The sequence below is a fragment of the Petaurus breviceps genome, unplaced genomic scaffold (genome assembly GCF_028583685.1).
Source record: "Petaurus breviceps papuanus isolate PSGF00001 unplaced genomic scaffold, PetGlider_PUasm1.0 178, whole genome shotgun sequence".
In the NCBI taxonomy this organism is placed as follows: domain Eukaryota; kingdom Metazoa; phylum Chordata; class Mammalia; order Diprotodontia; family Petauridae; genus Petaurus; species Petaurus breviceps.
In genome coordinates, this window is record NW_027185777.1 from 6,682,704 (window position 1) to 6,696,235 (window position 13,532).

Here is a 13,532-nt window from a genome sequence, read left to right on the forward strand (position 1 = left end):
ATTTAAGCCTTCCATTCAAGCAGATTAAAGCTTTAACTTAAGCCCTCCAACAAATGATCTTATGATCATAATGATTAATGCAAAGAACCCAGACCAGTCCAAATAACTGTACACTGTTAATCATTTATATGCACCAAGATATACCAGTACATATCACAAGAGCACACAGGAAGGAAGGCATTCTTAGTATGTATCATGTCATGTAAATATAGACATGGCTAAAACACTACAAACATGGAGAAAGTAGGTAGCAGAATGGTGCAGAGGGAAAAATACTGACTTTAAAGTCAAATGACTTAGGCTCATATCCCCGTTGTGCCAAATCCATGATCCAAGGTCATCAGTGTGACCTTGGGCATATGACTCTGGGTCGCAGTTTCTACGTCTGTAACGTGAAGAACTTTTGACTTTGAATTTGTGATGTGGAAGGGCCTTCAGCAGCCATCTGGTCTAACCCACATATGTAAGGAATCTCCATCTAGTGAAAAAGAAGTGGTCTTCAAATCTCAGCTTGAAGACTTCCAAGGAGGGGGATTTACAACCTCTTGAGGCAGCCTTTTCTACTTGAATTATGAGGCAGCTTTTCCTGACATCAAGCCTACACTTGGGAACTGGTCCCTTCTTCCCATTGCTCCTGATTCTGCCTACTGCGGCCAAAGAGAACAAGCATAGCCCCTCCTTCACGTGCCTAGATGGCTCCTACTGCTAAATCCATGACTCTGTGAACTTACTACTTATTTGTCATACTAAATACATTTTTAAAAAATGAAGAGAACAAATCCCAAATTGTAAGTTACACACTGATCTGAAGGGAAGACATTTTTTACTTTTTAAAGGTGAATTTGCTTTAAGTGCTAAAGGCTAATTGGAGGAGGGGGATGAGCTAATAAGTGTCATTGACATTGCTGAAGTCAGCACTTTCCAAAAAGAGGGGGATGATCAGTGAACATATGTTCAGATAAGCAGTATGGCTTGATGGAAAGATGGTTTGAGTCATTTTACCAGGCACTGGGGAGGTCAGTGTGGCCTTTTGTGTCTCTTCTGCTTTTTGCCTAAGAATGTCTTCTAGGAGTTGTATAAGAGAGGAAATAACATTTTATGCATATCTTTTATTCCAGTGATGTCATGGTAATGGTGCAAAATGGGTTTTTCCTACAGATTTTAAGTATTATTTTCAGAATTCAACTTATTAAATTAGAAAAAAAAAACAACTTCAAAGTCATGACTGACGTGGGAGATAGACCTTGTCCCCTTTCATTGGGACAGAGAATGGAAGACCACTGGCACTTACCACCTGCCCTCCCACTTAATGCCAAGGTTTGCTTTGGACTCTTGGTAGTGTCATTTGACCTAAGGATCCACCTTAACCTAAGCCACCCACCCTATAGCTGATTTCCTGACTTCTGAGTCTTTCTATCTTTCCTGGACCTGAATTTTCTTTTCTACATGAATTTCCTGAATGAAGGGATGCTGCTGCTTTTTCTGTTTGTATTCCCAGATCTTAGAACACAGGAAACATGCAATAAATGTTCTTTTGTTCTTTCATTCATTTGATAAGATTTCCTTAGTTATCTAAGACTGCCTGCACACACAAAGATCTGACCATTAGGTCCTGACAAACATTCACAGGGTTTTGTTCCACTTTACCTGGGTTGGGGGGAGACATAGCTGCCACCCAGTACCCCAGCTGTGGGGCGATGTAGGTCCACGTCAGCTGATTCCCTTCCTGCTGTACGAGGCCTAAGCCACTTTTCAGCCACGTTCCTGTGGGATTCAGAGCAGAATTTCAAATGTATGAAGTCAAATCCTGTGCTTAAAAGAGAAAACATTCAAAAAGCCCCATTAGTACCTCAAGGTTCTGTGATTGCTTGATGCAAATCATAGCCCTTTTTCAACTTAGCAGACCATCTTTTGAGAGATGCTATGGCTAAGAAATTCATCAACGGGTGGCCAAGCCAATGGTGAATCACACTGGTCCCCAGACAATGGACATTCCGTATCAGGATCCGAAGATTGGTGGAACCCGATGAAGCTTTTCAAGATGGGGGAAACAAACCTTGACGCTGTGAGGTGGCACCACAACAGGAACTTCCAAGGATAAAACCCACTAATACAGAATTGTAGCTATCATATTTTATGATTAAAGAGGTCAAATTATGGTTCTGGACAACAAGGAACGCTTTCCACAGATCCTTCTAGTTTTAGCTTCTGGATATTTGGTTCTTTCTTTCTAATGAAGAGACCACAGCCTCTTTTCAAGGCTTTAGACTTCTGGTTATAAAAATGGTATAAGACTACAATAGATATTTTTCTGATGTTTTAAGCTTTACAGAGCACTTTTTATACATGGTTTCATTTGAGTATATAGATGGTTGAGGAAACTACACGTGTTGTTTTACTCCCAATTATCCAACCCCAGTAGAAAACAAGCACCTTGAAGGCAAGTCCTGTTCTGTTTGCAACCGTAGAGCTTACCATGGTGCCTGGACATACAGTAGATATTTGTCATTATTGGGGCAGTAGGTGGCGCCATAGTGCATAGAGTGCTAGGCCTGGAATCAGACTCAACTTCCTGAGTTCAAATCTGACCTCAAACACTTACTAGCTGTGTGACCCCAGGCAAGTCACTTAACCCCGTTTGCCTCAGTTTCCTCAACTGTAATATGAGCTACAGAAGGAAAATGCATATGTTGTTTCACTCCTAAGCCCAGTAGAATATAAACACCTCTAGGGTAGCTACTGTTTCGTTTGTAACTCTAGAGCTTAACATGGTGCCTGGACATGTAGTAGATATCAGAAGCAGATCAATTAAGTTAAATTGTATTTGTCACTTTATTTTCCAAATCACATGCTAGGCAGTGTGGTATAGTGGAAAAGGCACTAGATTTGGAGTCAGGAGAGACCAAGGTTCAAATCCTGCCTCTGATATAGACTGTATAATAACGGGCAAATCATGCATTGGTAAAATAAAGACACTGGACTTGAAGATGCCAAAGGTCCCTTCTGGCTCCCCCAGCCTCAGTTTCCTCCTCTGTAAAATGAGGACAAGAACACCTGTCCCATCACAGGATTGTCATGAGGATCCAACAAGGCCAAGGACATGCAGCACTTTGCCAACTTTACGCGCCATGAAAGCATAAGCCTTTGTAAAGAAGTCTGCCTGTTTCTGTCCTACACTTTGTGCTGTGTATTCTTTGTAGCCTCTCACAGCAAGAAGCATTTCTGTAGAACCCAATATTCAAAATGCTCTCTGATTGTGTAGGGACGGGTCTGCTGAAGGAGGATGATTTGTTGAAGGCTGTTTATCAATGTGAGGGCAGGATAGGAGCTAGCAACCTGCTTTCCCTCAGGCTCTGGAGATACTGACCAGAAGCTCAGACTGAGCCCACCAGCACCCCTGTCACATCTGCACCACTCGCAGCCATCAAGGTAATGGGACTATGAAGAGGTACCCCTGACCCTGAGCATTCTGCCAGCAGCAACCTCCCTGAGCCCAAGCTGTATTTTTAGTTTCCTTCAACTGCCCACACCCTTATCCAGTGATCCCATTACTAGGCAGATAGCCCAAAGAAGTCAAAGACAGAATATAAGATTCAACATAGACCCAAACAGTCATAGGAGAAAGCTTTAAGGTAGCAAAGAACTGGAAACCAAAAATGGCAGAGACATCCATGGTATATTAATGTGATTGAATATTACTGTGTAGTAAGAAATGAGAAATGTGAGGAATTCAAAAACATGGAAACATCTGCATGAGTGGAATGCAGAGTGAAATAAACGGTGGATGTAGCCCTGGGCCTAGAGATTGGAAGACCAGAGTTCAAATCCATCCTCAGATACTTACTAGCTGTCTGACCTCAGGTAAATAATTTAACTTGTTTGCCTCAGTTTCCTTATATGTAAAATACAGATACTGCGTCTATCTCCCAGGGTTGTTCTGAGATAATATTTGCAAAGCACTTTGCAAACCCTGAAATGCTAATACATGCTAATTATTATTATTATTATTTAAGCACTAAAAATGGAAATGAAAAGATTATTAAAATCACATCTAAGTCTGAGTCACTGAAGAATCAGTGAAGGTTCTGGAGAAAAGATTAATGATCTTGAGCAAATAAACCTCTCTGGGTTTCAGTTTTCTTAGCTGTGAAATGAAAGGGTCAAATGATAGGGTCAAAACCCCATCTAATGTCTAAATCTATGAACCTCTGAAACACACCTTCCTCTTCAAGGCAGAGGCTGCTGCTGGTGGGCCACCAGGAAAGAATATTATACACACCGTGATATCTGGTGATATATCCAGTGAATATTTCTGTTGAACTGTTTTCTTTGTCACAGGGAGGTAAAGATAGCTAAGTGGCTTGAGTGGAGAGTGCTGACCTTGGAGTTAGGAAGACCTGAATTAAAATCCTGCCCCAGATACTTAATTAGCACTGTGACCCTAGGCAGGGCACTGCATCTTTCTAAGCCTCAGTTTCCTCATTTGTAAAATGGAGCTAATAACAGGACCCACCTTACAGGGTTGTTGTAAGGATAAAATGAGATCATATTTGTCAAGTGTTTAGCAAATCTTGAAAGTGTGATATGAATGCCAGCTCTCACTGTTATTCTGTCTATGTGCATCAAAGGGAAATGACTATGACACGAAGACAACAGGCACCAATCAAACCTTTTTTTTTTTCTTTTGAAAGAAAGAGAACTTCTTAAATTTTATGCGTAAAATAGCTTCATGCGTAACCCTGGGAGCAGTGTGCCATGTGTTGGTGATCTTGGGTCTCAAACTTCCAACCTTCGTGCTTCCAGACCCTTGTTTGTAGCGAGACTGTGGCTGCTGCTACCAGATTTTTCCTGTAGCGCTTGGGATGCTGCAATGTCCCATCCTGTTGCCATGGCAACATTTAAATGCATCCTGGAGAAAAGGTGCCTCGTATCATCGCTGCCAATTACTGCAAAGCACCTCCAAGTCCTAACCAGCTGTTGAACAAAAGGGGAAGGAGTGGGATGCCTCTAAAATTTGCAAGGGCTTCCTCTGTATTTCCTTTTGCCCCTCCTGTTCAGCTTCCCAAACTGCTGATCTCTTGTGCTTAGATTTAGAGCAATTTCAATTAAAAAACAGACAAACCAAAAATGAGATGGGGGAGAGAGGGAAGGATGGAGGAAAGAAAAGAGAGAGAGAGAGAGAGAGAGAGAGAAAAGGAGGGAGAAGGAGGAACAGAACACAAGCCCAGTGGCTGTTAAAATAAGGAGAGGATAGGTTCCCATCTTGGATTCATTTACTGAAGAACACTAACCTAGGGACTTCTAGGATAATAAAAATCTTAAAAGCCTCATTCTGGTTCTTCAATGCTGTTACAAGTAAATAGAAATAGCAAATACTTTAAAAGCAGGGGGAAACTCGACCAGTTTCTATAAGAGGTAAGGAAGTTTCCTAAAGTGACAGGTCTCTTGTAACGCAACAAATTTCTTCCATTTTTCCTCCCTCTGGGACCACAATGTTCCTCAAGCATCTAAGCATACAGCATTCCCCCAGGCCCATTTTACTACCATAGAAATTTTCCATTCCCATTAGTATCGCTGTCTGCTGGGAAGTACCTTTGGATGTGTAGGTTTGCAGTTTCCCCAAAATGAGATTCTTTATTCACTACTCCAATGAAATAGACACTAGATTAGGTATAAAAGGGCCCTAGGGGGTGATAAGGAGAAGTCTTTTAGTACTGATAACTTGCTGGACTTTGGGTTACCTGCCTAACTTCAGAATGAGTTTTCTTCTCCATAAAACACTCAACTCAACAAACATTTATTAAGTGCCTACTATGTGCACGAATGTAACTAAGTGGTGGGAACACAACCCTCAAGGTCCTTCAATTCCAGAGTGGCCATGTTGTGGACAAACTGGTGGACTGGAAGTTAGAAACATCTAGGTTAAAATCTGACCTTTCACAATGACTAACTGGCATGCCCACAGTAGACAAGTTATTTAACCTCTCTGGGCCTCAGTATCCTAATCTGTAGAATGGAAATGACAAACACCTAGAGTACCTACCTCATAGATGTCATCTGAGGCTAACGTGAGACTGACCCTAAAACCTTCTGTAGACCTTAAATCACTATATGTGCTGATCCTTATTATTATGAATGCTGGAGAAAAACAAATGCTGTAAGGCTTTTATTTATTAGCCTAATTTTTGTAGCTCAAATGATCACAGAATTTAGAGCCAGAAAGAATTGATTGAGCTATCAATCCATCAACAAGTATTTATTGTCTACTATGTGCCAGGCATCGTATAAGTGCTGGGAAATTAAAGACAAAAGCTCAACCATCTCTGCCTTCAATGATTTTATGTTCTAATGGGGGAGATGACATGCTCTCCTTCCCAGCCTCCTCACAGGGAACAAGGGGATTTATGCACTGGCTAAGAGTTATGCTATCCAATTTCTGAGGTCACTTGTTAATCTAGTAGTTTGTGATTCAATATAGGAACATTTATAGAATGCCAGTAGAGTAGCACAAACTTAGTTAAAAAGCAACTAGAATTAAACTTCATTTACCATCGGCTTCCTTGCTTCATTTTGACTTCATGTATCCTCTAAGGCTCCTACCTCTACTTTTTCAGCTTCCTTTTGGGTACCTCTTCCATTAGATTGTAAGCTCAGCTAGCGCAGGGACTTTTTCTTATTTATATCCTTAGCCTGATGTCTGGCATACAGTAGACTTAATAAATGTTTATTGGTGAGAATATTTTAATGTTGATATAAAAACAATAATAAGTCACAGACCACAGGAAGGGGTCTGGCTGGAAGACAACCTACATGACTTGCACTGATGGAGAATCCATCATTCTTATCCAGTCATGTTCTCACCTCTCCTCCAGCAGAGAGGGTGATCCCACAGATTCACCCTGAGACTCACTTTTGGCTGATCCCTGTGGTTACCAGGAAGGTGTTGGCAAGAATGAAGTCCCTTGGTTGTGGAGCATAGTGAAGTTGGAGAATCTGAACAGTGACATGATTGTGGTGCAGGAAGAAGGATAACCTGACAGTGATGCTCAAGTGGTCTAAAGGCAGTAGAGCCAAAGGTGGGGTGCCACATCACTTCCAGCAGTCACAGACAAGGTCCACAAAGAGGTACATCTCTCCAAGGAAACGTCTTATCAAAGAAGGAACGATTGAAGAAGATCCTCTGGCCATCATTTTAGGGTAGGGGTCCTTATGGTTGTGCCTTGGACTCCATTAGTGATTGAGTGAAGTCTGTGGACCCCTTCACAGAATAATGTTTTAAGGGGTGGCTAGGTGGCATAGTGAATAGAGCACCAGCCCTGGAGTCAGGAGGACCTGAGTTCAAATCTGGCCTCAGACACTTAATATAAAAAATTAGCCATGTGACCTTGGGCAAGTCACTTAACCCCAATTGCCCTACCTTCCCCCTGCCAAAAAAAAGGATGTTTTAAAATCCATAAAATAAAATAAATATGATTATAAAGAAAGGCAATTATATTGGACTAGAATTATCAAAATGCTAAAAAAAAGTTCATGAACCCTTGGACAAGGGGACAATATATTGAATTGAAGACCTGAGACCTCGCCCAGTCATTAACCAGCTGTACTTCAGTTTCTTCATCTGTAAAATGAGGGAGTCAGGAGGGGAAGAATTGTTTATGGATAGAGAACTGGTTTTGGAGTTCAACAACATGGGTTGAATCCTGGTTCAACCACTTAGCACCTTGAGTAACTATGTATAAGGCACTTTTACCTTGGTGAAATTTTCTCATCTGTAAATTGAGATAGTTGGACTATTTGACTTTCAAAGTCCTTTCTATTTCTAAATCTATGATTCTATGAATCTATGACTAGTCTGATGACTCTAGGAATAGACAGTTCCTTTCCTTCCAACTCTAAGATTCTATGATTCCCATGATTCTCTTTTCACAGAGTAGATACCATCAATTAATCAACCAACAAACATTTATCAAGCACTAGTATATGCCAGGAACTTTGCTAAACACTGTACAATTACCGTCTCATTTGACCCTCAGAACAACCCTATGAAATAGGTGCTACTTTTTATCATACCATTTTGCAGATGAGAAAATGGGAACAAAGATGTGACTTAGCCTAGAGTTGCACAGCTGGGAATTGTGTGAGGCCAAATTTGAACTCAGGGTTTCCTGATTCTGGGCCTAGCATTCTACTGTGCCACCTAGCTGCTTTTGGTTGCTGCATATAATTAAGAGATTATACTGGGACATATGTCTTAGCTTCATAACAAACATCCTTGTGTCATACACAGAAAAACCCAAGAAGGACCATATGTTAATGGAATTTTGCAAGAACATTTCCCCCCCTAGAAGTTCTGATTTACACATTCTTTATAGAGTCAAATTAAGGAAAACAAATCAGCAAGTCAGCAAAGCAAAACCTCAACAGACAACCCGAAGCCTTGACTGACTCACAAGTGTCTGCTGCAAAGGGATCAATCACGAGAACAAGTTTATTCCCAGCACTGGAATAACAAGGCAGTAGTTCCAAGAACTCTCACTAGGAAAGCACATTTTCAAAATGGCAGAAGGGCCTCCAGATGATCACTCAAAGGATCCCAACTATCTTCTAAGTCCTGGAGAAGCATCTTATCACTCTAGTCATCAGGTGTGAAGTTAAAAAAGATCTGTGAAGGAATTTGGGATTATAGAGAGCACAGACATCATACTCTTCTGTGTCCCAAGGAATCTTACAGTCTGTGGTTTAACCACAGGCTTTTAATTACTGCCTATTCCTACAACCCCTCCTCAAATTAGGGCAGCACAAAAAAAGACTTCATCAGGATCTCTTGGAAGACAGAGATAAAAAGAGCCCAGGTGGAATACATCCAGCTACACTTACTGCTTGTTGACTATAAAAAAATGGATTTTTTAGACCAAAACGCCACCTTCAATCAAGGCTCTTCTCCAAGAAAGTTGTCTCTCATGAGTATGTCAAAACTACACAATATTCCTTGAAAATTGCAAGACAGAGAGAATTCTGTTCAATTCTTTTCTGACTGTTCATGTCAAAAAAGGCATAAAATATCGCTTATATAGGATCACCAAAAACATCTACAACAGTTGGAGGGAATGTCCTGTGTAGAGTTCAAATGGAAGAGAGATTCCCTACAAATGATGAGGACACTCTTGTTCACGGATGACATTGTACTGATTCATCAATTCCCAGAAGACTGAAGAGCTTCCTAAATGAGGGCCCCCAACATCCTGGCCAAGCTTCACTGCAATCTTCTCTCCCTGTCCCTGTAGGTATATCCCTTCTTTCTTCCTTTTGCTCTGGGAACAGCAACCAAATCAACACTGATTGCTTCCAGAATAAATGTGTTAATTGATTACCTCCACTTAACATCCTTGTGGCTTCTCCAACCAAAAGAGCCGTCCCTGGCCACTATATATGTATGTGTGTGTATCATATACATAAAACATATATACACACACGTTATCTTTTCCTATTAAAATGTAGGTAATCTCCTTCTTTGGGTGTTGAGAGTTCCCCTTTTGTACCTGTATCCCCAGCATTGAGCATAGTGCCAGCGACATAATGACTGAGTGTTCTGAGCCCCAATTTTATCATCTATAATAGTAATACAATTTTTAAGATCTGTATAGAATAACATCTACTTAATGTGACTAAAGGCTTATCTAGTATGCAGACCAATATGTAATATATTCAAACAAGCCAAATATCCTATAACTAACTTAAAATTATTGTAGCTTTTACATTGGAAGAGCACTTTTGATTCTTCCACTATGTAGTGAAAAATGGCAATGAAAGAAGTATCTTGGAGGAGGGGAAGGGGAGAAATGGTCACATTCATGTTCAGTTTTTAGATGAAAGACTCTACTTCATCAGTGGAGGAAATTTCTTTTCTTACCAACTTTTGATCCAACATTCATTATAAATATATTAGGATTCCATACTGCACTCAAATTCCCTATGTATAAATGTCATTTTGGCTGATCAGTATATTTGTTTTTGAGCTGAAGTTGTGCTTGACACATAGAAGCAGATCCTTAATAAATGCTTACTGACTAACTGAAATAGTCGATTATCTTTTATTATCAATAATATTATCAGTAATAATATTATCTTTTGTATATTTAGTTATCGCTTTATTGTTTGGTTAACAATTCTAATATACTGAGACCGGTTTTCAAGGAAGAAACTGAATTTTATCAGGGTATAATTACAATATATGATACAAAGGTTTAGAATATTATTATAAGACAATGTAGGGAAATAGGAAAAAAAGGTGGAAAATGCATTTAGGTTTAATGTGAGCAAAACTTTCTAAAAATTAGAGATATCCCCAAAATGGATTGGGAGATATCCATAAATACCATGTTTCCCCGAAAATAAGCCCTCCCCTTACTGTGTAAGATTCCTCTAAAATAAGCCCTCCCCCAAAAATAAGCCCTATTGAGATTGCTACTGTAGTGAAGGTGATCCCCTGTGCGACACGGTACATTACGGTACCCTCTGTATGCACCATGCCCCGCCCGGGTGAAATGCACACTGCGCTCCGAGCTGCATCCAATCAGAGCTGCAGCAGTGAGCACGTCATCCTGTTCTTCCCCAGTGATTTGATTGCTGGCGCCATTGAGAGCAGTGCTGTGGAGGAGAGCTGAGGCAGGACAACATAAGCCCTCTGGTGTTTTTCTTTCCAAAAAAATAATAAGACAGTGTCTTATTATCGGGGAAACACGGTAGGTGTTTAGGGAAAGGCTAGCTAACCACTGCTTAGGGCTATTATAGAAGGGGCTCCTTGTTAGACAGGCAGCTGGTGACACAATGGGTAGAGTGATGACCTTGGAATCAGGATGACTGGAGTTCAAATCCTGTCTCACATATCTGAACAGCTCTGTGACCCTGGGCAGATCCCATAGATTCCTGATGTGCCTCTCCTTTGTCATCTGTAAAATAAGAAGGTTGGATTTGATGGCTTCCAAGGTTTCTTCTAGTCCTAAATCTGTGATACTGAGATATACATTGGGATAGACAGTTTCTAAGGTCCTTTCCAACTTTAAGGTTCAGTGATACACGGTTCTGTACCATTGTTCACACTATACTCCCACACTGGAATGTCTTACTGACCAGTTGCCCTAAGCCTTTTCCAAATCCTACTTAGCCTTCAAAGTCTTCCTTCACGAGGTCTCCTCCAGTGGACTTCTCCTGCATCAAGCACCCTCTTTCTCTGAACTCATATAATCTATTGTGGCAATCTATTATAGTCCTATAAAATAATGCATGCTATTCTTTTATATAGGGTCTGTTCTGATGCCCCATCACAGCATGGAAGTGACCCTCGGGTCTCAAAGTCTCTTCCAGTACAGGGTAACTTCTGAGAGGTCCCACCAAGCTGGAAAATCTTCAAGTGCTTGTCTACTTACCCGAGGACCCATCTAGCTAAGTCTGGAGAAGCTCATCACCAGAAGATTGGCAAGCAGGATTGGATTTATTTATTTTGCCACAGTAGCTCAAAAAGATGTTTATTAAGGGGCAGGGAAAGGAGTAACCACATTATAACTGAAGTGTTGGCATTGTTATGTAATTATTTCATATATACCTATTTTATTTCCCCCTATAGATTGTAAGCTTCTAGAATCAGGGTTCTTAACTTGGGATCTGTGAACTTTATTTTTTAAAAAGTATTTTTATAGCTATATTTCAATATAATTTGTTTCCTTTGTAATCCTTTGGGTTTTATTTCACATATTTAAAAACATAGGCTTCATCAGACTCCCAGAGGGGTCTATGAGACAAAAAAGGTTAAGAACCTCTTCTAGAAGAAGAACCATAAATTGTATGTCTTTTGTATTCTACTTCCTCATCCCCATATTGACCCTCCCCTTGCCCCATGCATTGGGGCATGGTGGCTATAGGTCCAGTCTTACAGAGTCAAATTTTACCTCTGAGATATTTTATATGTGTGTTTATTATACATACACACATATGTATATATATATGTATACATACACGTATGTGTATATAAGAGAGAGAGAGAGAGATGCTTTGTGACCATAGGCAAGTCACTTAACCTACTAATGGCCTAAGCAACTCTCTAAGACTGTAATTTACAAAGAAGCTGGTCCTATAGCAAGGCATTCTGTCTTGGGGATATAATGAATGAATACCGGAAAGTCAAAGGTAGGACCACAGGGCTAATCAGATCAGACAACCTTTGGTCATAAGGAAGGCGGGGTTGCAATAAGAGCAATGTCCTAATGGAAGTGTAATTAAGGCACCCACCCTTCAGGCTTGAGGGAATAAAGCCAGTTGGTGGATACAATCATTTATTCTGGCCTAAGTCAGCCGTAAAATGCACAAGCACTCAAAGAATAAAGCTGTGTCCAGCTTTGTGACACAAGTATCGTCTGGTTCCTGGCAAAGACATTCCCAAACTTTTTGAGCTCTTGTAGAAGAAAACAATTCTATGGGGAACGAAAGAATTAATGAATTGTATATTAAAAGCATATGCTTCTCATTACTGAAACCATAACGTTCCAGGATGAATAATTTTGCACGATCCAGAGAGAGGGTGTACAGCAAGAGAGATCATTCCTTTTATTCACTAGGGGGAACTTGAGTCCAGCTGCCTTCTCCACTATAGTGGAACAACTAAAATCCCTGTAAAGCCTCCTTTGCTTAATAATTAAGGGACTGCCTGATGTTGAGATCAAGAAGCTAACAGAGGCCACCCTCTCATCATGCTTGTGGGGATGGGGCTGAATAAGCAATGGTTCAAAAGGGCACCAATGATGGAAAGCTAGCTTCCCTTTTGTTTGGTCCCATTCAGCTCTCCCACCTCTCTGCCCATGGAAATAACTTTCGGAAGCTTGAGTGTCTACTGAACTTTAGCGACCACAGGCTGATTATCAAAACTAATGGGCTTTCAAGTTAAAAGGGACCTTGGAGGTCAATTGGTCATTTTATAGATTCAAAACCTAGAGAAGGGATGTGAGTTGTCCAAGGTCCCAAGGTCCTAGAATCTTTTGACCAGAGGTAGTACTAGCCCAACAGTTCATGGAAGGCTCAGGATCTGCACTCTGGTCTTTCGAGTCCAATGTTCTTTTTCATATACTATGCAGTCTCCCTAGTGACATACATAGAGACTTAATACCATGAAGAGACCCATTGATACTTTCTATTCCTTCCTTGTGTCCATCTCTTTCCCATGAGTCTTTTTCCTTGTTCATCCCAACAAATTCCTCTTCATACTACTTCCTTACAGTGACTCACTCATCCTGGGGCAATCTATAGAAGTAGATGGAGGGGCTTGTGGAGGTGAACACTCAGTTCACTCTGGCCCAGCTTCCAAGACTCCCTGGGGAGGTGGGACATCTGTTAACTCTGAGTAGCTGAGGAACAGGGCTGGGTAATGTGTGTTGTCTTGTGTTTTAAAAGGACTTCAGAAATAGATGTTATGTTAGGGACCCAATTTCTGGAATTTTATTGATTATTATTATTATTATTGTATAAAGCACTATTAAGAGCTT

The 13,532-nt window shown here is 40.6% G+C and overlaps 1 protein-coding gene across 1 annotated transcript in view; it reads right to left on the bottom strand.

Moving 5' to 3' along the window:
• FAM171A1 (family with sequence similarity 171 member A1) overlaps positions 1-13,532 on the bottom strand; it is a 197,054-nt gene that overhangs the window by 5,329 nt on the left and 178,193 nt on the right. Inside the window, exon 6 of the mRNA XM_069086249.1 lies at positions 1,648-1,764. Within this exon, the coding sequence (XP_068942350.1) occupies positions 1,648-1,764 (117 nt within the window). The remainder of the gene's footprint in view (positions 1-1,647; positions 1,765-13,532) is intronic.